This window comes from Hyalella azteca, unplaced genomic scaffold (genome assembly GCF_000764305.2).
Source record: "Hyalella azteca isolate HAZT.00-mixed unplaced genomic scaffold, Hazt_2.0.2 contig2351, whole genome shotgun sequence".
NCBI lineage: Eukaryota > Metazoa > Arthropoda > Malacostraca > Amphipoda > Hyalellidae > Hyalella > Hyalella azteca.
Window position 1 is genome coordinate 1 of NW_025932630.1, and position 27,981 is coordinate 27,981.

Here is a 27,981-nt window from a genome sequence, read left to right on the forward strand (position 1 = left end):
ATGTGTTTGCATCAAGGTTATATAAACTTCTTTTTTATATATTTAAATCCATCCATATTTATTCTCAGTAATAACTGACGCTGTGGGTATGGGGTATGGGTATGGGGGTGTGGGTATATGAGGTGTGGGTATGGGGGAGTGGGTAACGGGGGAGTGTATATTAAGCTTGTTGAAACAATGCCTATAATTTACTCACTTTATATCACTCCCTACAACTCAAATTACTGTTTTCCCGTGAGCATCACCAGCATTAACGTTGCGGTCCGTGACCCAACTGTTGACATTAACATCTCTAACCCCAACCCTCGTCTCCTACATTCCGCTCTCTGACCCCTACCCTCGTCTCCTGCATTAATATCTCTGACCCCAACCCTCGTCTCCTGCATCATCTCTGACCCCTACCCTCGTCTCCTGCACTAACATCTCTGACCCCTACCCTGGTCTCTGTCAGCAGACATGAGCGACGAAGGCGAGGGCGGCGTGGCGTGGCAGCGCGTGTGGACCCTCGTCTCTTACATTCAGTTCTCTGAACCCAACCCTCGTCTCCTGCATTAGCATCTCTGACCCCTACCCTCGTCTCTGTCAGCAGACATGAGCGACGAAGGTGAGGGCGGCGTGGCGTGGCAGCGCGTGTGGACCGTCGAAGGCGGACGCGCGGAGCTCGCGTGTCCCGTGCGTCCGCGCACCCCTGGCGACGCGCCGTCCCTCGTCCTCTGGTACAAGGGCAACAGCACCACGCCTGTCTACAGGTACTGTAATGTAGGTACCATAACATAGGTACTGTAATGTAGGTACCGTGATAGAGGTACCATATGGTACAAGGGCAACAGCACCACCCCTGTCTACAGGTACTGTAATATAGGTACTGTAATATAGGTACCATAATATAGGTACTGTAATATAGGTACCATAACACAAGTATCATAACATAGATACCATAGTATAGATACCATAACATAGGTACTACAACATAGATACCATAATATAGGTACCATAGCATACGTACCCGACATATATACCATAACATATGTACCATAATATAGATACCATGACATAGCTATCATGACATAAATTCTATAATATAGATACCATGACATAGGTACCATAACATGGATACCATAATAGATAGCATAAAATAGGTACCATAACATAGGTACCATAACACAGATACCATAGCATAGGTACCATAACACAGATAACATAACGTAGGTACCATAACTCATTTATAAGATGTACGTATACTGGTATAGTTCAGCAAAGATTCTTCCTCTATGCAAGTTTGATTGAAAACCGGAGAAAACTTTTTATTTATTTACGGTACGTACGCCTGGTATACGTTTACCTACAGTATGGGCTCATCACAAATATTTTAGCACATTGTTCTGTTACCTTCAATAATGTCGTAGCACAAAAATATCAGTAACACGCTGTAGGTACCGTAACGCATGGCTAATTAATCCGTATTAACCAAAATCTTTCAAGTACAGTACGAGGTTCCTAATGATTTTTTGCAATGTTGTACTTTGTAGTCTTAGCCAGTTCTCTTGTCGCCATCACTCGAGTTACATTAAGTCATTATCAACATCTCCGTCTGTGTAATATAACAATTTTCAAAAGCCTTCCTTTAAATGTTGTAACCTTATCTTAACTGTGCCCCGTGAAAGTATGCCAACACAGCACTGCATGCTGGCAACACAATTCTTAACTTCAGTTTTACTGTAACACATGATTCTTCCACTAACAATATATTTCAGGACCACTTCACATCCCTACATGGTATGTATTATGGATACAACGTTCAACATCCTAATGCACGAGTGTGTACGATGCTTGGCTTTAAATAATAAACACACCAAGTTTCATAAATATATGATTATTCGACCAGCACGTTAGCCCGGCGTTTAATGGTTTATATATCCTTATGTGTAAGGGATTCACAATCCCCACAATTGGAGAAACTCGTTCTAAATCCTGTCATCCTGAATCCCATCATCCAGAATTACGTTAGAATGAATCTAATCAAGTTTCAGAATAAATTTCACCCATCTTATTTTTATCCGAATTCTTCTGATAGTTTTGAAACTTTACAATAATCAAAAAAAGCTCCACTCAAAACACATTTCACATAGAGCTCCACTCAAAACAGTTTTTTTTTTTTTTTGCATTTAAAGGAAACTATCATTTGAACTTTTTAATGCAATTTACAGTTAGCTAAGTAAACATTCGCGCTTAATTCTTTTAATATAACTCTTCCTTCATTTCCTAACGTATCATGACCATTCCTAAACCATTCACAATATATTTTTATTCCCCTGCTATATAACGATACTATTAGGATCGTGGATACTTGCCAAATGAGCCCCGATATATGTCCACCGCCTGACTCCAAATGCACTCAAACTTTGATAATATATAATAAATTGTGATGTTTCTGATCCAATTAGCAACTTCAGCTAACGTGTTCTACGTTTCCTTAAGTTTACTTCAGTTCCAAAGTTGTGATGACCGGCAAGAGAAGTACAATATTTATCAAACATTACACCTATATTTTACACACATATTGCACAGTTTTTTAGTACCAAGTATGTGTGCAATAGCCAATAAATTAATAGAAGTTGTGTGATTTCCCTCAACAGTTACGACGCTCGTCAGGGTCGCAACTTCGGCGAAGGAATGCGCTGGGTCGACGAAACAGTCCTGGGACTCAGGGCTTACTTTTTGCCCACCCGGTCTGCCTCACATGCCCCTGTCTCAGGCAGGAGCTACAGAGACGCAAAAATTAACGCGTATGGAAATGAACGCTTGACGCAAGGTGATAGCGGAGGCAGCTTTTCTGACATGAAAAACTTCAAAACTTTTTCTTTACATCCCAGTCATAGAGGGGACGAACGACAGAGCCCGCGAAGTGTTCCTCGAAACAACGGTCTCTATGAACACGGTCGAGAGCATTTCATAGGAATGGGTGAACACGGTCGAGAGCATTCAGTGGAAATGGGTCCAAACTTCGCCAATCACTCGTGGACGATAAGTGACCATAACGCTAAACTGAAGAGGAAATTAGTTATAACGCGTGCGTCATTCCCTCCCGTCACTGAAGGCAGCGTTGATCCTTCTCTTAGGCCTCGACATGCCCCTGTCTCTGGCAGGAGCTACAGAGACACAAAAATTAACGCGTATGGAAATGAACGCTTGACGCAAGGTGATAGCGGAGGCAGCTTTTCCGACATGAAAAACTTCAAAACTTTTTCTTTACATCCCAGTCCTGGAGGGGACGAACGACAGAGCCCGCGAAGTGTTACTCGAAATAATAGTCTCTATGAACACGGTCGAGAGCATTCCGTGGAAATGGGTCCAAAATTCGCTAATCGCTCGTGGACAAGAAGTGACCACAAAGCTGAGCTGAAGAGGAAATTAGCTATAACGCGTGCATCATTCCCTCCTGTCACTGAGGGCGGCGTCGGTCCTTCTCTTAGGCCTCGTAGGAGACGGAACACCAGCAAAGATCTCCTGGCTAACGGCTGGGTAGAGAAAAAGTTTGCCAGCGGTAAATACTTTGTTAACAAACAATTTTTTGCCCGAAATTTATCGCGAAAATATAAGATTGTAAATAAATTTGCTCGATCTCAAAGAAAAGAATACGAAAGTCAATGGAAGGACAGAGGAATGTACGAAGATTACGTTTCTAAGGGTAGTATTAATCCATTTTATCCTCCTGATTCTAATTTAGTTACTAGAAGCAGTGCGAAAAAACTGGGCCATGGCTTTTGGAGGGCCATTCCTTTGCAATCCTCATCCCAGGCTGCTGCCACGCATGTTCTTTCCTCTCCTAAGAAAATAACAGCCAACAGAGCTCTTCCCACGTCAACACAAACCGAAGCAACTTCTCCCCATTCATTGCCACTCGAGTCTAGCGACTCTCAAGCAGCATTTCCAATTCCCTCTATACCTCTCGAGTCCATTAAACCCACACCCATTTCTCCAACACGCCCCTCGTCTGTCGAGCCGAAAGTCTTTACGCGGCCCAACGGCGTCGCGGGCCGTCGGGCAAGGCACGCCGCAGGAGCGGATCCTGCGCTCTCCTTGATGCCCGTGGCTCAGGAGGACCACGGACTTTACCGCTGCCGTCTTGATTACTGGGAATCGCCCACCACCATGTCCTACACGGCAATGAGTTTAATGAGCCCAGCTATAACCTAGGTCGGTACACGTACCTGCTTTCTCAAGGTTAACGTGTGAAAATTAATATATGAGTGAACTACATTAATAAGTACAGAGACCAGAGCCATGTTAAGCGAAAGATATTCTACAGATCAGCGTTGTATTAAACTTAATTATCTGAAGCTAAACGTTCTCCCTCATAAATAAATTTCGTAACGTGGTTATTGAAAAACAATTTTAATCTTTTGACACGGTGATCCCCATTCAAACTCTACTAATTGATTGATCGTAAAGTCCACTTCTACGCTAGTTTTGTTTTTAGGATTTCAATTACTTATCAAGCTTGAATTGGGATGCAACGTGACTGTATAATTGAAACGTTCCAATTGTTTCGTTTGGAAAGAAAAGCAATTATCTCCATATGGAATTACTGCGGTCAATTCAGCCACCGAGACAAAAGAAATTAACGCGGTTATTGGAGGGCTGATGCCAGACCCAATTTGTTGATGACCAACATGGCGCGAAGCGAACAATTTGCCAGGCTTCGCTGCTACAAATGCTGATGCTCCAGGAAAAATCGAAGTTAGTAGAAAATTTGCATAATAAATAACTTTAGGCGCCTCGAAGGCTATCACTACAGTAATTTTGAGATAAATGATCAACTTCAAGGGTGTTTTTTAGTAGTTTCTGAATAAGACATCTAGCCAATATCTGTCGCAAATGAATTTTTCACCAAAAGCGAAAAATTTGCTTATTTTATTCATGCGTCATGACTACTTGATTATCGACGTTATAAATTTGAGCAAACTACATTGGAATGTATTATTCGAACAATATTCTTGTAAGATCATATAGGAGTGAGAGTCTTTTACTAGTCATACGAGATTCTACAAAGGAGATCCTTCAATAAAAGACTCGAGATTATGGCTTGTTGGCTTGAGACTCCCCTGAGTCCAAAAGCCCTACGATATCACGGCAGTAGGACCCTTCCTTATGTCCTATAGTCCTACAAGATCACAACAGCAAGGTCCTTCCGCAAGTTTTTGAAGTCTTACGATTTAACGGCAGCAAGACTCCCCTTCATGTCCTAAAGGACCAAGAGGTCGCGGCACCATGATTCTCTTCCAATTCCTAATGTTATTAAAGACTGCAGCAAGACGCCCCCTCAAGTCACAACGATCTACGAAATCACGGCAAAAAGACACACCCCTTAAGTCCTAAAGTCCTACGACATTACGGCAGCAAGACGCCCATTAAAAGGCTGCAGGAAGATCAGTTCCGCGTCGCGTTCCCCAGCGTGTCTTTATCTCCACCTCGTCGGTCTTCTGCTCCTCGCGGCGGCGAATAATGCGTCTAAAATGCGTCGTTTGGTAGTGACTATTAGCATTTCTAAGCGAGTAGATCTTATTTTTTTCATTTTTAAGACCTGAGAGAACTAAGTTTTTATTTGTATTTCATGGCTACCTCTGCAAATGCGGCCTACTTCTGCAAATGCGGCCTACCTCTGCAAATCCTCTCTGCAAATGCGTCACAGTTGCCTGGTGTTTACACATTACCCATGTCTCTGATGTGCATGCATACTTACCTCGCAATCAGTCCGTTTTTTATGAAACCAAAACTCGCACAGAATAATATAGACTGCCTCATTTATATTCACAGAATAATATACACTGCTTCACTGTCAATGTTTATTACACCTTCATAACATAATCTTTTAGGCTTTACGCATTTTTTTGCGTATCTCGCGTATTTTTACGTATTTTATTACGTGTCTTGCGGTAACACCTAGAAATTGCGAGTAGTAACTTTGTCAAGAGCCCATGAAGATTTGATTCACTGAAAAATATTCACAAAATATTTCAAGAGGGCCAAAATATCTAAAAAAAAATTTAAAAATCCGACATCTTTCTCATGATACATTTATGAGTCGGTCTGAGGCTCTCGCCAGAAGGCACCGCGCCCGCCGTACACGGGCCAGGTTTAGCCATTGTTTACAGCTGCTTGGCTGACACGCGTCGCACACGCGTAAACAACGCGAGAACAGGACTTGCTGCTACTGTGCATACATCGCACCAGACATAATTACCCGTGACACGACCGGTTACCGTATACACACCGCACCCAACATATTTACCCGTGACACGACCGGTTACCGTGTAGACACACCGCACCCAACATAATACATAATTACCCGTGACATGACCGGTTACAGTGTACACACACCGCACCCAACATAATTACTCGTGACATGACCGGTTACCGTGTACACACCGCACCATACATAATTACCCGTGACATGACCGGTTACCGTGTAGACACACCGTACCAACATAATCACCCGTGACATGACCGGTTACCGTGTACACACCGTACCAACATAATTACCCGTGACACCACCGGTTACCGTGTAAACACACCGCACCCAACTTAATTACCCGTGACACGCCCGGTTGCCATAACACACCGCACCCAACATAATTACCCGTGACATGACCGGTTACCGTGTACACACAGCACCCAACATAATTACCCGTGACACGACCGGTTACCGTGTACACACCACACCCAACATAATTACCCGTGACTAGACCGGTTACCGTGCACACTCCGCACCCAACATAATTACCCGTGACACGACAACTACCGAGCATACACAGCAGTCGGTCATAATGCCATCGTTCCCGTGACATAATCATTGCAATTAAACCCGTCATCATAACTCATTCCTCTCCCATTTTAATTCAAATGGCAATCAGAAAATCATGAGCCTTATTTATTTAAACCGAAAATTAATTTTCACTGCTCTAAACAATTCTTACTTATTTCGTAAACTTTCGACCGCTTAGCACCTGACTTAACACGTTGAGTGCGCCACGACCCACCGGTGGGTTGCAGTGTCTTTTTTTCCGGACAAAGTCCACGATTTGGGTTTTTTAATTACGTTATCCGGCAAAAATTTATGATGTCTGTACTTCCTTATTTAATTTTAAAAAGTACGAAAAAACTGAAAATTTAATTTTTGTACCGGAACCTACAAATTTACTCCGAAATTTTAATCATATGCCTTTTTTGTCGGTGGACATGGCCGTTTTTAGGCCATCTGGCAACCCTGGTGGGTGGTGCCTCGTGGTGACGTTTCATTCAACTCTGATACCATTTTTATCGCATTTTCTCATTTATGAAAAAAATGCTTTATTGTGCTCGTCATGTCCGTCCGTCCGTCCCATTCTGTCCGTCTGTCCGTGACTTCCCGTTTTCGTCGATTTTGAGAAAATTCGCTCGCTGTCACTCACTGCAGTGGGTACTGAGTTATATTTTAACACTATCATTCCACAAGGACGCCTTAGCTGTTTCTTTTAAAACTGAAGGCGTCATATAGTGCTATTCCTTCCACAATTTGCACTCTCATTGAGTTTAATAGTTACCGGTGACATCGAATTACATAACTTGAAATGTCGTCACGTTACAATATAAACTGCTGACTAAGAGTAGCAGCCGAAATTTTTAACGTAACTGAAGCCCGGCATTCACTTTCATCGCCTTATAGGTGCAGCGCTGTTAGAAAATCTTGATGAATAATAGATATACTTATGAAGGTTAAAAGTTGTAAGGGAAATGAATGGTAGGTAAACTTTTTCGATGGGAGTTGCGACGGAAATGTTGGTTTTTATTTGCGTTTATGCCGACACACTGAAACGAGTCTTAATAAATGAACATGTCATATAACATTTTTATTGTTAAATCACTTACGTGTTCACTGCATTCATTACTCAAGCACGATGTTACTCGCTCGCTATATAACTTATTGCATTCGATAAAACTGGGAAAGCTGAGAAAATTCAAAGTCTGTGATTCTGTGATATGTAATCTTCATCTTTCGAAAGACTTGAAGCAGGAAGTGGTACAAAAAATAGAACAAAATATGTTTTAAAATCCAGGGAAATAATTCCTGCTGAATGAAAATTGGACTAAACTTTAACCTTCATGTGTGAGAACCATTGCTGCTTGTTAAACTGTATTAACCAAAACAGAAGAGAATAAGAACTTAACACCATTCCCTAATCCATTCTCACTGCTCCTCTGAGCATGCCTAATTTTTTAGTTTAAGTTAATTATTTAGTACCATAACACAGCGCATTATTGATTACGATCAAGAAACTCGCAAGGTAAACAACGAAATTTTACACTCGCTCCATACTGTTTACAACGGCTGCAGCATCAGGAATGGGGCACTTGTTTATACAGCTGCATGTAGCTGGCAGCTGGACATAACAGCGCTCACATCATTTATATGTGTACATATATTGCCATGCCAGTAAGCGGAATATTTCATTGCAGCATTCGTTTTTCTGTGTCGTCATGTATAGTTTGTAGCCAGTTAATGTAGGAAAAGTACGAGTGGTGTAATGAATTTACAAAATGTTTTCATTCGAGCGGTAAACGTACGAAGACTAAAGTGAGATTCAATTCAATTTTACTGTATTATGTACTATAATCTACAGCTATGAAACAGTTTTTGTTCGTGTTGGCATCGAATTACTTAACTTACAATATTGTTGTCTGTAATGTTCCTATTGGTTCAGGTTCAAACGGATTGGTTTTTGATTCCTAGACGGCAACTTCCAATTGGGTGTTTGGGTCATTAGGCTTGATCCAAGTTCCAAGTTTATTAAAGTAGAACAGCAGAACAGAGGAGGGAAGTTTTCCTACAAGTAAACACGCATTTCATTAAATTAATTAAACACTAATAACTAGATAAGTGCAATTATTCTAAACATATTCTCACCGTTATTCTATTACAAATTAGATAGCCCAGATGCTTACCAAGATAAAGAAAACAAGCGGCTGGCTTGATCAGTAAGGGTCAACGAATGGCCAAACCGCAGGAAAGGTCCTTTCAATACTTTGGTTGGTGTTGCCAGAACATCTGCTACAAAATTCCTAAAACTAAAATTCATTACATTGTCGTGCAATTAAATAATATTACATTATAATTATAATATTATAGTAATTAGATTATAATTAAAGAGTTTTAACGAATGCGTGGAAAGTCAATGCCTCACACAATGTTTTTTGCAAAATTCGAAGCAAAACGCATTCGACCACTAAAACATTTTGAGACGGATAAAAGAACGCAAATGAAGTAACGAAGCCTTGAAACTGAATTCTATTCGTGTCTTTATCCGTGGTGTAGTAGCTCCTTAAAGAATTTCTTTATAATAAATTTCTATCATATTATATTCTTCTGATGTTATCTCTTCATGCAAGTAAATAATGCAATGCACGACTGCCGGAACTTGTTAGTTATCGCTTTGATGAAATTGATGAAAGATGTAATTTATCTAGATTTATGAATTGAATTATTTAATAATGATCAAATGAAGGGATATTTGTTCAATGATGCAGCGACGGGTTGGAATCACGTTCGGAAAATTTGAAATCCATGTGCATCTCCAGCTCCGTTAATTTTTGGCGTCTGTTATAATTAAAAACCTTTGGAAAATCTTTCCTTGAAAAAACTATCCTGTTTTTTTACAGTTCTATGCAGACATTTAAGCAGATGTAAGAAATGTTAAAGGTTTTCCTTGTTAACAGTCATTTTGTAAACTGGGTTCTGATGAACCTTCCGCGAGGGCAGAAAAAAATGCAGAAATATCAGAATAATTATATTTTATAATATTCCTCGTCAATATCTTAAGAAGCTTCGACTCTATTCTTTGCTTTACACAGGTTACTGCTTGTAGGGCGTATGTATGAAACAATCTACGGATAACAAATCCATTTTTGACACTTCATCCCACTATGCTCGAGTTACGAGTAAAATGGTAATTACATACACGTTTCTGGTAAAACAAACATATGCTTTAGGCAAGGAAGCCCAACGCATCAGGGTATCAGGTTGCATCCTCTTCCTTTCAGGCTCGCACAGCTTTAATGGCTATACAAGCCTAGGTAACGAGATGTTACCTAGGCTTTAATGGCTATACAAGCCTAGGTAACGAGATGCTCCAAGTTTCCGACTCGAAGTGGCATCTGGACTTGCCAGAAGCTTAGGAATATTGAGCGTAGGAATTAGTTTTACCTTTTACCTTTCTTTTTTTCACACTCAGAAGTTATTTTTTCGTAATATGACATGATTCCCGTTAATTTCAGATGTGTCATCTCAGACTCAATATTTATCAAATAAATACAGAAATACAAGAGAATTGATAATTTCAATCCAGTGTTTCAATGACTTCAAGTTCCATTAATGCTACTTTAGTTCTATTGAATATATATTTTTTGATGAGGACAAGGCCAGCGGCCTAAAATCGGTCCCGTATAATTTTATCATCATCGAAAACACCGGGATAGCTTTAACAAAGCAATGAATACATTTTATTTCATAGAGTCAGAAAATATAAATTGTTTCCGGGGCTTCTGATTCCTCTTTAATGGATATAAACTATTTGAGTAAATCGTAATTTAATATAGTAAGTAATAAAATATAGAAGTAATGTAAAAAATACGTATTATATTTTAATACCTCGTACAAATCATCCGTTCTCATGATTCGTTGCATTTTCCAGTCCCGCCAGAGGAGCTCGTGATCCTGCACGACGGAGCGCGCCTCCACAAGGGTCTGGATGGCGTGGCGTGGGTGACACCCGTCAAGGAGGGCACCAAAATCAACCTGTCATGTCGGGTGGCAGGTGGCAGGCCGTCACCCACCATCACCTGGTGGCGGGGAGAGACGCAAATCCCAGCCAAAACATCCTTGAACGAAGTCAGGCCCAGGTACAAGAGATCTCCTAATGCAGAATACTGGGATTCTTTCGAAGATGTGGACTTCTCTACCGAAGCTGATCCGATATCGGACTTGTTATTGCTCCGTGAAGCACAAGTTTCTAGACGAACCAAGCACGACTCGTCAGGAGAGCATACAAGTAGCATTCTTTATGGAAAATATCCATGGAGAGGTGCTCAATTTGACTTACCCAAGATAAGGAATAGCGACGTACTATCAAGGCTACGCCGAAACACAAAAGATTCTACGCGGTGGTGGGACGATATCGAAGTTCCGGATTCCGATAGCTCATCGTTTAACTACACGAACTTTATCTTGGGCAATGTAAGATACACTGACCAATACGCAGACCAGTACGGCCCCTACGACCCAACGAGGTTTATTGAACCCACGACAGTCGATAAAAATGAACCAACCGCCGAACCCGTGCAAACAAAGCCCGCAGTCCGATCCGAGGTTGCGGACATTATCGAATCGACACATTACGATAAAGAGATTATAGTTCAATCGGACATCTCACTTATTGCAATGAGAGATTTGGTTGGAACCTCGCTGTACTGTAGAGCAGAGCAGAGACTTCAAGGAGGACCAACAGACTTGCTCAAACCGCTGATGGCGAGCGTCAGCCTCAACATCACCCGTGAGTATTGCTCGCCGTTCAGTCATTGATTCTCACACGTAATTATTCGCCTATAGTTGCATACAAACATTCAATACCAATCAATGTTTTCTGGCTAAAAGAGAACACCGACCATATTTAGGGCAGGGTCGTCCAGTGGTTACAGTTCAGAGTACCACGATTGGAGCAGAGAGGTGCGGGTTCGATCCCAACTCTGTGTGCCAGTTTCAGGTCAGAATCGGCAAGGAAGCTGGGCGGTTGCGCGCAGCAAAATTTGGGCAGTGAGTAGCCTGTTCGAGACCGCAACAAGCTGTGAATATTCAGCGATGTCATGAATAGATGACAGGCCTTGGTTTAATAAGCGCTGAATTTTTTTATTTTTATTTATAACATTTTTATTCAATTCAGGAATTGAGAGGTTAATAGAAAGAGAAATCTATTCACAATCGAATTTAGTGTACTATTAATGTAAATATATCACAAATGCACAACGCTTTCGAGTTCCTTGAAACATATATTTTTATTGTTGTACAGAGGCTATGCTAATGAAATATTTTTTAATTGTAGATTGTTAATTAATTGAAAATTTCTTTTCTTTAAAGCTATAACCATTTAGACCATGAATATATAAATCAGTGACCAGAGCACGACCTCATAAATTCCCCACTACTCCAATAATAATCTTCGATGGTGTAAACCTCTTTATATGGCTCGGTAAATAGTCGCAAATATAGATCGCGTCCAGCAATGGGAGTCAAGATTGAATTTTGCATAATTTACATGGCGCTTTCGGGCCAAAATGCCTTGCCAATTTTATGTCCGACATGCATGCATCTGCGAATAATTTCTCATCAGCGAACAATAATGTTGGCGCTGAAACAGTGAGCAGCGTCGAAAAATATTTTTTTCCAAATTACAATCTTTTTTGGTTGCTGTTGATTAAAAATGACAATTGTGGGCCTTCCATTGTGTAAATAGCACATGAAAACTACCGGTTGAAACAATTGCCCCAGACGAAGTATAAAAATCTGAATAAAATGTTTTCTGAACTGATTTTTATTCATTTAGAAAAATTTCATATTTTTGAACAGAAAAACAATAATTGGAAGAGTTTTTCTTATTCGAAGACCTTCATAACACCTATAATATATTATGTAATGGGTATTCTCCTTATATTAATCATTATATGGTCTTATTGTAAGTCATGGGGCACTAAATCAATCTAATTCTCCTAATAATCAGACTTAGGTGCATCAATTACGAATTCAAGTTTAATGAGGAACGCTCCAAACATCAGCCGTAGCCTGTCGGAACTTCAGATTAATGATCAGCCTTATGGCACACATGACCTAACAATGTAGCCCTCTTTGAAAACAAAGACATTCCTGTGAATATTTAACCTGATTTATTACACGCTTATCTATTTAGCTTGATCTATTACACGGTTATCAGGTTACTCACAAAACAGGAAATTACTTTGAACGCTTGTGCTTGAAAGCGGACTTGCAGAAGCATTGAAAACGTCAAAGTACCATCGATGGACACTTGCATTTTACTAGGTACAGTTGACGGACACTTGTTTTTTTGTGTTAAAATTACAATCGATGGACACTTGTTTTGTGCTATAGGTAGCATCGATAGACACTTAATTGGAAAGTAAAATAGTTTCTCCGACTCACGCCTATCACACCAACATCACGATCAGGTGCTGCTCGGTTGTCACTGCTAATCGATGTCACGGCAATTCTGCAGACTCATAAATGGCCTGTACTGTCTCAATCTAATTAGCTTCTGGAATTATTTTCTGGAAATTCTGTCTTTCTTGGCCCGTTGGAAGGACTGAACAATGTGAAGGTCATTCTTTTTTTGCAGGGTTTACAGCAAATTGTACAAGCAATTTGACCGTCAGGTATGATTACTGATCATTTAACTCGCAGGTCAACGTAACGTTATGAAGAATTCAATGAATACAGGCGTAATACAATACTTCCATGTCAGTAGGCTAATTTACTTCTGTTTTTATTATAGCATTTTGCTTTTATTCGAAGTGATAAATGATTTATTGCAGTCAATATTTTCATCGCCCCAGTCTTTGTTCGTATGAAAATTAATATCCCTGTACTTCAGTGGGGTTGCTGGAGCTGGAGATGGAGGGCGGCACCCAGCCAGTCTCCGCAGGTAACTCCGTGCGGGTGGAGTGCAGAGCATACGGATCAAATCCACCCGCTGAAATATCCTGGTGGAAAGCCGGCACTCCGATTCCCAGCTCCGTCACTGCTGTTAGTTAAGCATTTACATAAAAAGCAGTGCGATATATTCCATATACATTGAGTATTTTATTCCGTCAATGTGTTTTTCATTACGAATATCGCTATTTGTTTATGAATAAATGGTTCTTTAGTTATTTGATAATTACATTCCACACTTTTTCGCGAACCGATCAACTTCATCCTTGCATCAAAATAATTACAGTCTATTGTTATCATTTACTTTTTGATTTCTAATTCCGTTCACAAGATCATGAAAGGAGGCAACCTGACCACCTCTGCTGTGGTCCTCGAAGTCTCTGCCAAAGACAACGGCTCCAACCTCATCTGCACCGCCACCAACCCTGTGCTCAGGAGCTCTCACATGACCAAGAGGAGAACTCTCAAAGTTTTCTGTTAGTCAAACCAGGGGAAAAGTACATAGTTTATTTATGTGTTAGGTCAGCAATGCCAATAAATTACGAGTGGTGAATAGAAACTTAAAATTCAATTGCTTTTGCGACAAATAACTTAGCAATTTATTTTAATATGGTAAAAATTCCAGATAGTCAACCTAAGCCAAAGAATTCTACCTCAATAAAAAGTAGTTTCAGCATAAAAAATAATCTGTCACCATCTCCTTATGACAGAATATTGCCACGTATCAAAAACTATTTCTCACTTTAGCACCTTCCTAATACATAAATTTACAAAATAAGTGGAACTCTGTCGCGATATGCAAGTTAAATAATGCTATTGTATAATAAAACAATTAACTGAAAACAATACTTCATAATAACTCATCTCAGACGTCTGCAGCTGCACTGTGTTATTTTCAGTTCCACCAGAAGTTGAAATCCAGATGTCAGAGCCTGCGTTGATATCCACGGTGACGGAAGGAGCAGACCTGGTGATGATCTGTCACGCTCACAGCAACCCTCCGCCTCACGACTACCGCTTCTACCACAAGGTACAAATTCTCAGAGAAATTCCAGGTCGTAAAACATCACAACTTTGTAACACAAAATCTTCTCTCATACTGTCAGATGTATCAAAGAAGGTAGCAAATCAGTAAATAAATTTTTGTTCCTCTGTCTGGACTCATATTCTCGGACAATAATTTTTTCAGAATTAAATAGCAATATTAGTAAAAGATCGATGTTTTGAATAACATTTAATTTGAATTCATCAGAAAGCGCATCACATGTGCTCCATTCACTCTAATTGATTTTATTTCACCATATATCATTTTACGTCAACCGGAAGAAACCCAAATGTATTCATCCTGTGTCATTTGCAAAAGCTTCTCCGATATTCTCTGTGTCAGTGTTTTGAAGAACAAAAGAATCGCATAGCATGAAGCTGCTATTTTCGAAGCTGCCATTTCTCGCTGAAACGATGCTCACGCAGATTGGGCTACGCCGAACTCTGCACCAGACTTTGCCGTAGCCATTTTCATACTCCAACGGACAAAATAAATCTGATTTTTTCTTAAAGGTTTATTCACTTCCCAAGGGTATGGAGCTGCATCCTGCAAATGGAATCTCCGTGTCAGATACAACGCTTACCATTCGCCGTGTGCACCGGGACCAGGCGGGGGCATACACCTGCAAAGCGACCAACTTGGAGGGCGCTACACTCAGCCCCGCTCTGCATCTCACCGTCTTGTGTGAGCGACATAAAATGTATACAATCGGTCATTTTAAATCACGCATTTTGGGAGCCATTGTGTCCATTGTAATATTTTATAAAACTATTTATTATTAGCTTGTCGACGTGAAATAAATGCTTTAATTTTTTAAGTGAATCAAATGGCCTAACCTCACGGTAAGAGCGTTTTTTCGCATATCAAAAAAATGTTTATGAAAAAATTTTAATTAGTTTATTTGTCCACTCCTGCTTGTCTAATTAACAAGCCGAGCGGATAATCGCATTTAAAATAATAAGAAATTAGGGCTGACCTACCCTTAAATAATTTTAATTACAAATATATTAATTTCATACGTGATGTTTCCGAAGAAACTGTTTCCGAGTTCCTGACTTTACATTGAAATCGCAATAAACGATTTCTGTGAAGCGAAAATAGCTATCCTGTGTGGAAAAATTAACTTCAGTGGAAATTAATTCCTGCGCGGGAAAGCTGTTTTCTGTAGACACAAATTGCAAAGTTTTGACAATACATGCCGTGCAATAATAATTTTCTACCTTTAATACCAACAATAAATGTCCCATGACACTCATCATTTGAAATTTCTTAATTTAAAAAGCCCTGTACAAAAACATAAGGCCTAAGCTTAAGGACTCCCCTTAGCTGTAGACTGCAGCTTTACTTGAACATAATGACGTGAACCCAACATGTCCCCCACAGTCGCCCCCGTGTGCGCCCCGGGCTGGGGGGCGCGGACCCAGGGCGCTGCGCTCGGCGCCACTGAGGCCATCGCTTGTCGCGTGGACGCGGCGCCCGACAGCGACCTGCAGTTCACGTAAGCAAGGGGCCCGTGCTGTAGGCGGTATGGGTCTGGCGCCATGGGCGGCTTGGGACCTGCGTCATGCCACAGGACCCATGGCCAGGTCCTGTGCCGTGGGCGACATGAGGCCTGAACCGTGGGCGACATGGGCTCTGAGCTATTTGCGGCATATTGGTTGCTCTCAGCCTCTCACAGTAGTCTCTTGTGGGCAGGAGCTTCAATACACTTCCTTTAGAATTTTGGTCTACTGATAAAGACTCTTGCTAAAATAATAATTTCCGACAGAGATGAACAAATATTTAATTAATATAAATGAAGTCGTCAAAATTGAATAATTCTTCGTATTGTAATGGAATAAATCATTTTACCTTTGATTGAGGTCCAAATTGTTATATGCTTGAGGTCAAAACTTTGATCTGACAAGTAGAACTGAATTTACGGTGTGCACATCTAAATCTGCTCATTGTAAAAAAGGATATATTGCCTCAATATATGAATTTTCTCTAATTAGTAGGTGTAAATTGTCAACATCGTGTATGACAATTTTGACTTACAATTTCTCTCCAAGTTTTGATTAAATACTATTTTAATAAAATATCTTGCATTTCCTAATAGAATTAATGAACATTTTTGAGGCTACTTATTTAAACCCAACATTTCCCCATAGTGGTATCACGTTTCCTCAACTATATACATATGTATATCACAGACATTTTAGTAATGGAAAAATTTCTATGTTTTTGAGACTAAAATAAATATCATGAGCGACTGCTTTGCAACTTCAAAGGAGCTGGTTCTTAGTTGTTTATTGGATCATTATTCTGAAAATCGAAGTTTTCATAAAACCTGGGAACACATAAAATTTTTGTGCGTATTTTGATGTCAAGCAACTCACAATAATTAAGCTTTACGTGCTCCACGCTTCTCAATCCAAGAAACTACAGCTCGTCCCCGCTATGAATTTCCTTTGGTTTTCTTTTATTTTTTCCTTTGTATTGACTGTAAGACAGCATACCATTCATTTCCGGTAATGTTTGAATTAATTTCAAGTTGTTCATCTGGGGCTTCCGAAACATCAAGAATTGAGAAATAAGTAAAAGAAATATCTATTTTTGTCGTAGACAACAGTGAAGTGGATGCAAGTTCTAGTAATTTTCCGGCTCACTTGAGTAATTATTTTGAAGTTTTTACTTCCTGCAAGACAACAGGAATAAGTTTTCGGCGAACATAACGTAGTTAAGAAGAAAAAAACAAGGACCGAGTGCGTTTAAAATTTATCTTCATTGCTGAAGCATCACATAGCATTCTTTTTCCTGCAAACAAATTATAAATTTTATTCTAAATGTAGAAACGAGCAATTTTTATTTATATTTTCGTTCAGAATTCTTTTTGAGTAACACCATCTTTAAGATAATGCCGTCAACGAGAATTTGTGCCGCATAAATGGCTATTGTTTCCGCGCCTGTAAGAAAGTAATTCAAGAAGTGACTTTAGATCATTTAAATTCGAAATGTTCGAAATTCTTTACTTATTTCATGAAAAGTTTAAAGTTTTTCCCCTGAATACGAAGCGAGTGAACTGACCTCCTCTATTCCTTCCGTTCGAGGGCCCGCAACAGCATCGGCAAGCAGATGGTGGGATGTCGAATTTCTATCGTCCCCGCCGGGCCGCCAGACCCTCCTACTAATTGCACGGCCGAGGGCATGTCGGAATCCGACGCTACATCGCTCGAAATCAAGCAGCGAATTTCATTAAGACGAAACGAAGGCGAGCTTGAAGCAGACTCTCGAGATCATTCGGAAACTCCTCCAAGAGATGAAGGTATTCCGCAAACGAAGTTACTCACTTTGAAACAACAAAAGGCTGCCGAAGAAACTCAAGTCTCGACCGACATCGGCGAAGCCGCGCCAAAGACGCTGGGCAACACAGCGGCGTCGCAGCAAGTGAGGCCCGAGCGAGAAGCCACGTTGCAGGGACCCATGGCCAGGTCCCAGCGAGAGGCCACGTTGCTGGGAACCATGGCCAGGTCCGAGCGAGAAGCCGCGTTGCTGGACCCCTTGGCGAGGCCCGAGCGAGAGGCCAAGTTGCTGGTCCCCTTGGCGAGGCCCGAGCGAGAGGCCACGGTGCAGGGCCCCGCCGTGGTCGTGAGTTGCTTGGACGGCTTTGACGGAGGCTTGCCTCAGTTCTTCTTCGTCGAGGCCTGGCAAGGGGGGAAACTCAGAGCCAATCTGTCCAGGTGATTAAATTTTCATATGTGTGAGAATTTAAAATGAATAATTCGTGGCAAGAACCCGAGACTTATTCGTGAAGGTTTTCCAGACAAATCAGAGACTCATGAAGCAGAAGTTGGTAATGTAATTATGCAACCTTCGGATAATAGAGCGTTGCCACAGATGAATTATAACATAGAACAAGCTTCAAACAATATAAAGCATAATGCAAACTTTGTAAGGTATTTGTCTTGATGAAACTAAGTAATGCATCGCAATATCTTACACACAGTATATTCCCATTATATACGATGAGTAATCTACATCATAATATTTATTTACTATCAACATTACTGAAGGTAAAATGAGATACAGCCAGCCCTGGCAGTGTACCTTGACGTCTTTCTGTCCTCCTTTTATCAAACAAAATTTTCGCATATTTAATCTTTGCCCCGAATTAAATTTTATAGCAGATTAAATACGAAACTTGAAAGATTTAAATTATTTTTAATGCGCGGAATTCATCATTCTTAAAAGGTTTTGCTTAAGCTCACTGAATTCACTCGATTGTGTGCTAGCTGCAACAATTATGAGATCGAATTATTCTATACTGAATGAAAATGGTTTTAAATACTTTCTTAACTAGATTTATTCTTTACAATGTCTTTTATCAACTATTATTTCGTGATTAACAGCAAGTTTCCCGAGTGGGTGGTGCCGGGGCTGGAGGGCGGGGCGGAGGTAAGCTTGCGGGTGGTCGCTGCCAACGCGCGCGGCAGGAGTCACACCGTGCGCGTGCAGCTCATGGTGCCTCCACGTACCGCCTTCTCCACCGGTCAGTTCCAGGAACAGACAATGTGCAGAACATTCAGAGGAATGTTGTAAGAATATTTTATACTTAATAGTTCAAATTGTGTCACAGCTCTCAAAATATATTTACAAGTATCATAATGTTTTGCATAGAAGATCTAGAACTAATACTCCCTCAGTTTAGGTTTATTGACGGTGAAACTCATCAATACTTGACACAGTTATGCATTTAATAAATTAATCGTATTCCACTTGCATTACGCATTTAAATCGAGTTCACAATTATGAAGTGGATCTAGTCTGTAACTTATTTCACGACTCAGTCAGATAATAGACCGCTGCCAAAGTTGCTAAAGTGATTATTCCTTTCTTTGACCCAAGGGACAGACCAAGGGCACGTGGGCGTGTCACTCATAGGTGCAGGAGTGGGCATAGCGGCAGCGCTTCTGTTGCTGTTGCTCATCGCGTCTGCCGTCGCTTGTCGATCACAAACTGAACGACACAAGCGACCTCTTCCCACCACAGCAATCCTCAATGGGGCTGGAATGCACACTGATCTTTCCCCTCTCGATGGGAGTTCAGTGATGGTGAGATCGAGATTGAGGTCGACGTCGGACGCCGCCGAGTGGTCGACCGACCGAGGGCGGTTAGTTGGGTCGAGGGAGCCTGACGTGGTGCGATCTGTGACCTCCAGACCAACCCTCGACCAAGACCGATTTCCTCCACTCATTCTGGCTGCACCTGCTGTTAGTATCCTATTTTAAAAAGATTTTTTTATTCAGTTAGCTCTTAAAAACCTGTTTCTTTACCGAACAATTCATAATACATAAGAACTTTATCCGCATCGTTTCCGTTGATTCGTTTATGTTGAATTATGCAATTACGTTGTTGAACTTTTTTTGTGAATCTAATACAAATGAATTTTTGAAGGTTTTTGCTCAAGTTTCATAATTGGTACGAAGCTCGTTTAAAGTAATGATGAAATAATTGGTCTGCACGCCCAATTATTGGAATCACACATATTGGAATTATGAAATCACACGTTAATCAGAGGTTCACAATAATACCTAACTTCACAGTACAAACAACTTTTTTTCGCTAAAACACTCAATTCGGCGTTTTAAATGAAAATTTCCAGTCACGTGGAATATGAAACGACGATATTCTTGTTCTGCCCAGGAAGCAGCGACGAGTTTAGACTCTGACAGTTCCGGGACAACGGAAGATAACTTGCAGCCGTACGACAACCCCAGCAGCAGCAGCACGACGGACCTCGAGGACCTAACGGACCTAACGCTGGACGGACGCTTGCGCTCCGGGAGGTGCGATCACAGGAGTGCGCGGCCGGGCGGCGCCTTCGGGAATTTTGCATTCGGCCCATCAGGATCGCTCTTGAAGCCTCCAACAGCGCAAAAACAATATAATTTCTTGCCAAAACTGGTTGAAGTGAACGATTTTCACCCCGCCTTTACAGATTCCCGGTTTGTCTTTTCTGATTCTGCTATTAAATATTTGACCAAGCCGACGGAATTTGATGAAGAAACATACAGTAAATATGAGAAAGGCTTGAAAAGAAGATCAGGGAGTGAAAGCAATTTGCGTTTGTTAAAAAGAAGACAATGGGGAGATTCGGATAAGTCAGTTCAATTAGGCAATAAAAAATCAACTAGGCCTTTGCTTCTCGAATCATCAGTGGATAATCCAAGGCTTGCTCCGAGCCAAACTCTTCCGAAAAATTACGGCGGTTTCGCCAATGGTCGATTCGCAAGTTTCCTTGGCCGCTCTCAAGGTCCTCACCCAGGAAGCAGTGCTACGGATCAAGTTCCAGCCATCGCGACCGTAACGAGGGCTGCAGGTAAAACCGAGGCATTTGATGGATATCTTCAACACGATTACCAAAACGTACCCTCTCAGTCGTACGATGGCGCTGTTCCTCAGAAGCCACCGAGATTGTCTCCAATTTTTGATTCGCAGAAAGTTACCTTGAGGAAACCCACACCAAGAAGTGCATCTGCAGTCAACACAGAAAACTTGGAAAAGCAAGGATGTGAAAAGGGCGATAATCGAACAAATAATTTTATTTCGAATGAACAGTTTATCGCACAAAATGAATTTAACCGAAGCATGAACCCCACTCAGGACTTCTATGATAATAGAGTTGAATCACGTAAGAATATTCAACAAAGAACTTCTGACAGGATGGTTTATGACGAGAATTATCCATACCACACAGTTAAAATTATTTCAAATTTTTCACCGCATAATCATCCCTCTAAAAACGTTGACTCAATGAATCTTCAGAGACCAACAGCAGAACCTTCCCCTTATAAAATTATAAAGAATGGGGAGTTTGGAGCTGTAAAATCTAATGGAAATCCGTCCCCCAACCAACAAAACTATGGTTCTCCATTCTCCCTTCCTCTTTCTTCTGAGTCAAATAAAAATAATATTTTCCAGCCCGTTATTAGTCCATCTGAAGAGTCAATTTTTAAAAGCCTAGATCAAAGCGTTTTACGCAAGAGCAAATCCCGGTTCCATACTTTGGACAAGAAGAGAAAGTCGGGCTCGCGCCCTGCAGGCATCTACGAAATGAACCCAGTGAAACAAGAAGCAAATTCAAAACAAATTCCGGAAAGATCGAACGATCAAACGAACCTCTTCAGTAATAACCATGCAAGCGATCACAATCTCAGGCAACCGTCTAACATTCCTGTGAATTCTTCCGTAAAGAACTCATCAGCAGGGGATGCAAGCAGTGATGTTCATGTTGTAAAATTGCGTAAACCAAAGAATGATAATACGCTTCCACTGACCAGATCATCGGATGTTGTGAGACCCGTGCCAGAAACTTGTGATGATTACATCAAGCCTCGCAGGAATACTACTTCTGATCTCAATCCCAACCTCGGAGGCGAAGTTCAAGGACCGCTTGCAAAAAGGGAGAGTCTTGGTGATTCTCCCCCAGAAAGTTTACTTCAACAGGCCAGCAGGTTTGGGAAAATTGAAACGAAAAATGAGAAGAATGGCAAGTCAGAAAGTGATGAATATGGACTCGGGGATTTCATGTTAAATCCTCAAACTTACTCATCACCAGATGATTTTCGCTACTCTTTAATTATTAAAAAACAAAATTCAAAGGACAACCGTCAATTGGATAGCTCAGTGACAAGACATAATTCACCAAGCCGTTTCGAGTGTAAAGAAAGTGTCATTTGATCTGAAATACGTGAAGATATTTAGCACTCTGTTTGTAGTGTGAGAATCCGGTGTTGAATTATCGTGTCTTCCCATTGGTAATTATACATTCTAGTATTATGAATAATTTGTCTCTAATAAAATGTAGCCCCATGTACTAAAATTGAAAAATGCAAAAACTAATTCAAATGAATAAATGCTTTTTTTCAAAATTTATACAAACTTTCCATGTGTTCTTGAATGCCTTACTATGAATGCCTATCTCAATTTTACGAGCTTTTTTCGTTGCTCGTTAATTCACAATTTGTAAAACAATGTTGAATTTTTACTGTGAAACGAAGGAAATTTTCAGTCTCGGGATTATGTGTGGTTGAATTGACCTCAACATTTTTCATGATTAAGATTTATGAATCAACGTTTCTTTGTATTCGACTGCATGTCATTTGGCCAACCAAAGGGATCGATCCACTTTGCAAATTGAGATCAAACATTCCCTGTGGATTCTCCACCCCTAACAAAGTACCTAGATTTTTCACGACAAAAAAAAAAGTACAACAATTGATCAAAAACAACATTTTATTTCTTTTAAAAGAGATTCATATAATCAGTTTAAGAATAATTCTCAACGAAAAGCATTTCTCATGATAACCGAACAAGAGCTTTTAAGATTCATGATTTGAATTTCAGTTCAAGCTTTTCGACTTCTTATTCACTTTATTTCCTCCGTTATTATTCGTAATTGCAGAGAGAGGGCTGATCTTGCTCTCTTGAATCCTGTACCCACTATATAAATCCTTTCGGTAGTTTACTCGGCCACTTAGCCGCCATTGAGTATTCAATTCGCCTTCACCTGATCGCTTTTACTTTCCCATTACGCTATAATTAAACTGCCTAAATATCCTGAATCAGTTCCGATATAACGATAAGTGTTTGGTACAACTTTTTAGCGGCAAGATTCCTTATTGTAGAACTTGAGAACTACAAACAAATATTCTGCGCAGAATTATATTTCATCAATGAAGATAATACTCATTAATTACCATAAAAAACTCTGTATGTATAATATCAATACGTATTTCCAGACTGGGAGTAAATAAGATGTTATATTTATTGTATTATCAATGATTGTATTCAACTTTGAATGTCTCGTACATTAAACTTAACAGGCGACAGAATAAATCACTTTAATATAATATAAAATATATATACATATATATAGATTGCCCAAAATCGAAATAATTTTTTTACTGTGTGCGCCCGCCGCAACCAGTTGAACATTTTTTTCGAATTTCTCTGTCTATAAAATCATATAAATTTGAATGCATTACTCGATGCTTCCTCTAAAAGTATTCCTACGATCCAATTCATATCCAAATGAAGGAAAATATTAATCCGTGTTTCAGAGAGCTGCTCGATGCCCAGAAGATTGAGCTGCGGGGTCCGCTCCTGAACCGCATTTGTTTTGGGTTTTGAGTTTAATTACCGCCATTGAATATTCAATTCGCCTTCACCTGATCGCTTTTACTTGCCCATTACGCTATAATTGAACTGCCCAAAGATCCTGAATCAGTTCGGATATAACCATGAGTGTTTGGTTACTACTTTTTAGCGGCAAAGATTCCTTATTGTAGAACTTGAGAACTACAAACAAATTTTTCTGCGCAGAATTATATTTCATTAATGAAGATAATACTCAATAATTACGATAAAAAATTCTGTATGTATAATATAAATACGTATTTGCAGACTGGGAGTATTTCAGATGTTATATTTATTGTATCTCTGAATGGTTGTATTCAACTTTGAATGTCCCGTTCATTAAACTTAACAGGCGAGAGAATAATAACTTTAATATAATATAAATATATATATATATAAATTGCCCTAAATCGAAATAATTTTTTTACTGCGTGCACCCGCCGCAACCAGTTGATCATTTTTGTTGAATTTCTCTGTCGATCATTTTTGTCGAATTTTAAAATCATATATACTTGAATGCGTTACTCGAGGCTTCCTCTAAAAGTATTCCTGCAATCCAATTCATTTCCAAATGAAAGAAAATATTAAGCCGTTCTTCATAGAGCTGCTCGATGCCCAGAAGATTGAGCTGCAGGGTCCGCTCCTGAACCGCATTTGTTTTGGGTTTTGAGTTTTTGCGATAAAAATAAAGTAAATAAAGTAAGTCCTAAGATGAGACCGCTGCCTTCACATCCATTTTCCGAAGATTTATTTTTTTGGGAAGACGCGGCTTTACGCTTGTTTTTGGTCCCTTGTGCCTCTCGAGCCTATGACGCTAACTTCAGTACTGAAGGTGATCCGTTTCCTGAAGTAATTGTATTCAGAAAACCAAAAGTTCTCACTGTAATAACTTAAAATTTTAATATATATATCTAAAATTAGTTGAAAATAAAGTCAAAAATTTCAATATTTAATCAAGAAATAATGAAGAAATGCTAAATTTCATTTGAAATATAAGACTCATAACGTCTCAATGGTGTAATTATTGTCATGTCTTCAAGTGAACTTGGCACTAAAATTCCTTCAGTAGTCGACGCGCTTTTAAGATGTAAGTTTGCTGCTGAACTCATTGCTAAAGAACTTGTGTGGACTAACGTCCACTTCGCTAGTGTAAATAGTGTAATTCTTTACACAGCTCCGTCTGTGCCGAAATTCCGACCAAATATTATGAAAAAGCTGCTCCGTAATCTATTTTATTGAAACTTTTTGTTCGATTTATTCCATTGATAAAATTCATCGCATTCCTAAGGGATGTAACAAATATTGATGCATTTTACGCAATGACATGCATTAGTGAAGTAATTTCTAATAAATACTTTTAAGTTCTTCCAAAGCATTATTTTCCTTCGACTCAAAACTGCCGCTATATTCCGCAATAGCTATTCATTCATTTCAAAAATAGCTATATTCAAAAAATATCCATAGTTAATCAACATAATGACTAGTTGTTAGTCAACAAAATGGCCTAATAACAAAATGACCGTTGATCAACATAATGACCCAAAAATTGCATTGTTAATCAACAGAATGACCTAATAACTGCTTTGTTAATCAACAGAATGACATAAAAACTGCATAGTATAGTTGAACAGCATCATGAGATCAACAATCAACAGAATTATCATCAACCCACGACAAAAAATCCTTTTCTGTCTAGGTGAACTGGCGTCTCAAACCATCACTGGACTGTCATCACAAACCAGCACTGGGCATCTTGTTGTTGTTGTGGTGCCACTAGGAAAGGGTGGAAGAGAACAAGAGGTGGCGCAGAGTGGATAGAAAGAGGAAGGAGAAATGGAAAAGACAGTAGGAGATGAAAAGGCGCATTGCGCATGATACTGACATCTCAAACCTGCGCTGTACTAGCTAGGCCTCAACTAAATACCCTACAAGAGTTGGCAGTAATCTTGAGCACCTTATGACCGCTTTCCTAACAACTTCCTTATTAAAATTTATGTGACGAAAATCACGCGAATTTTGCAAAAAGTTCCAGTCTTTTGGGGAACCTGCTGACAGGTTGCCTGTAAATACAGAGAGAGAAAAAAAAATTTAGCTGTTGCAGGGAGAGGACTAAACTGGATTGAAAAGAGAGGCACTATGTATGGTATGGCAAATTTTTTTTGGACGTGTTAAATTAAATCATCTATTTCTTCCGAGATGAGCTTCTCTGAACAAGAAAATGAAAAAAAAATAATAGAGCCTACCTAATGCTCATTGCTTTTTTAATAAAAGTATTCCTTCATATGGCATTTCATTGAATTAACAATGAATTCATTTCTATTTATCACAAAATTCTATTTTTCAGTCGTTAAAGATGATCCCACATCTAAATTAATAATTACCAACACATGCCCGAAGTGAAACTCATTTTAAATCAAAATTATTTGTTTGAAACCTATACAAATTTCAATCTCTTTACCTCTGTCATTTATTCATCGCGATTAGTTTTTAACAAAAAATGGGCTTTTGGTCGCGGATCCCCGTGATAATGTTATAGTTATTAAAAATATATTCATTCAAGTGCTCCTCAAATTTGCAGTGTAGAAGCAGCCCCCCAAACCTTCACCTCATCACTCGTCGCTATTCTGGTCGATTAATTTGCTTTAGAGGATTCCGGCTCTAATTTGCTGACGATGGCGCGCGTTTCTTTGCGTCATTTGGTGCCGGCGTCGCGGATAAGCCTTGTTCTCGCAGGGAAAAAACCTCGTCGCGTAATCGCTCAGCCATGACTCAAACTGTGTTCTCTTAATCGTGATAAAGATTACAGTTAATGGAATCAAATTGTTGGTTTGAAATCAAATAAGTTTTTCCATATAAATTATTTTCTAGTGCCCGAAAATATAAAATGTAATTTTTTGTTTAATCAGAAACATGGTTGATTTCACTAAACTGATATATCAAATGATAATAAGTTAAATATTAGTTGTAATTTCCGTAGACCAATTTCAGTTTTCGATGTTCATTTTGCATAATAGTTTAATGTAATAATCCCAAGGGAAAAAAGTTTTGCAATAAAATCTCAATTCTGAAAAGATATGTGAACTGTTTACTTCAGCTAAAATTAATTTAGGTTAATTTTCCCCGTTGGTTATATAGGACATCAAAATTCCGTATCAAGTAAGCACGACAGCCTAAATTTTATCTCAAACCATTTTCTTTCAGAGCGAATTCGCTAGTTTACGTATTTTCAAATTCGCACAAATATATTATGTATGTCTTTCATTATAATTTTTCGATGATTTATCACAAATGTAGCTTGTAACAACTTATATATAAATTAAATCACTGAATTGGCAGTATGAAAATTATATAAAATGCAGTATTAAAAAAAATTACGCCCAATTACTATTTCTCTTTTTTGAATGCTTAAAAATTATCCCAAATGTTCATTTGCATCGCGCCGGTGCTAGACCATGGCTTGCATGCACGAGCGAATATTGAAATGCAGGTTCTGGACGTGCTACGCAAGGTTTTCGAATTATTCCGCAGAGAAATTATGCAATTATATTTCTTAGTTGTAGCGAAGTGGTCATTGAATAGACCAACCTTCATAGAAGCCGAGTAATGAAGCAAAGTTTCGAACAAGAAACCTAAACAGTTTTCTTGGAACTCTATGTTACCGAAAATACGTTTTATGACTCGACAGTGTAGCGTTATTGCTATGAAATCAAAGAAAATTATGTTAAAAACATTTTTCTAAAAATTTTGACCGGCCTTTCTATGTGTATCTTATAAAAATTTACTCTTTCTCGAATATTCACTTAGGAGTTTGACTTTCTCTAGAGAAATCAACCATGTTTCTGAAAATTTTTATTTGCAAACATCCCTAAAGTTCCTAGGAGGTTCCTTGCAATGTTGCCAAAGTTCAGGTAGGGAACCCTTGTATTCGTTAGTCGAGTATAATTTTCAGACGAGAAGGAAGGAATGAGGGAACTTCTCTTTAAAAGTTGCGCCGAGCCGCTGTCGGTGA

At 39.5% G+C, this 27,981-nt stretch overlaps 2 protein-coding genes across 2 annotated transcripts; both read left to right on the forward strand.

The window, feature by feature from the left end:
• The first annotated feature begins 591 nt into the window (after window positions 1-591).
• Window positions 592-16,297, forward strand: LOC125179516. The gene is made up of 10 exons (XM_047885545.1): window positions 592-749; window positions 2,637-3,522; window positions 3,799-4,164; window positions 5,312-5,474; window positions 10,728-11,585; window positions 13,692-13,843; window positions 14,082-14,226; window positions 14,650-14,780; window positions 15,326-15,479; window positions 16,179-16,297. Exons 1-10 carry the CDS (start codon window positions 592-594, stop codon window positions 16,295-16,297), a joined length of 3,132 nt encoding a protein of 1,043 aa, XP_047741501.1.
• Window positions 16,298-17,900: 1,603 nt separating this feature from the next.
• LOC125179517 lies at window positions 17,901-23,688 on the forward strand. The gene is made up of 4 exons (XM_047885546.1): window positions 17,901-18,514; window positions 19,184-19,323; window positions 19,680-20,044; window positions 20,478-23,688. The coding sequence occupies exons 1-4, from the start codon at window positions 17,910-17,912 to the stop codon at window positions 22,512-22,514; spliced, it is 3,147 nt and encodes a 1,048-aa protein (XP_047741502.1). The 5' UTR covers window positions 17,901-17,909; the 3' UTR covers window positions 22,515-23,688.
• Window positions 23,689-27,981: the final 4,293 nt, after the last annotated feature.

What these genes read in the sequence shown, in the direction of transcription:
- LOC125179517 (XM_047885546.1), top strand. Translation starts at nt 17,910, where the DNA reads ATGGTGGGATGTCGAATTTCTATCGTCCCCGCCGGGCCGCCAGACCCT. An exon ending in CTCAGAGCCAATCTGTCCAG is followed by an intron (nt 18,515 to 19,183) that starts GTGATTAAATTT and finishes CGTGATTAACAG; the next exon opens with CAAGTTTCCCGAGTGGGTGG. An exon ending in ACGTACCGCCTTCTCCACCG is followed by an intron (nt 19,324 to 19,679) that starts GTCAGTTCCAGG and finishes CTTTGACCCAAG; the next exon opens with GGACAGACCAAGGGCACGTG.
- LOC125179516 (XM_047885545.1), top strand. Translation starts at nt 592, where the DNA reads ATGAGCGACGAAGGTGAGGGCGGCGTGGCGTGGCAGCGCGTGTGGACC. An exon ending in ATCTCCTGGCTAACGGCTGG is followed by an intron (nt 3,523 to 3,798) that starts GTAGAGAAAAAG and finishes TCCTCATCCCAG; the next exon opens with GCTGCTGCCACGCATGTTCT. An exon ending in CCACCACCATGTCCTACACG is followed by an intron (nt 4,165 to 5,311) that starts GCAATGAGTTTA and finishes TAAAGACTGCAG; the next exon opens with CAAGACGCCCCCTCAAGTCA.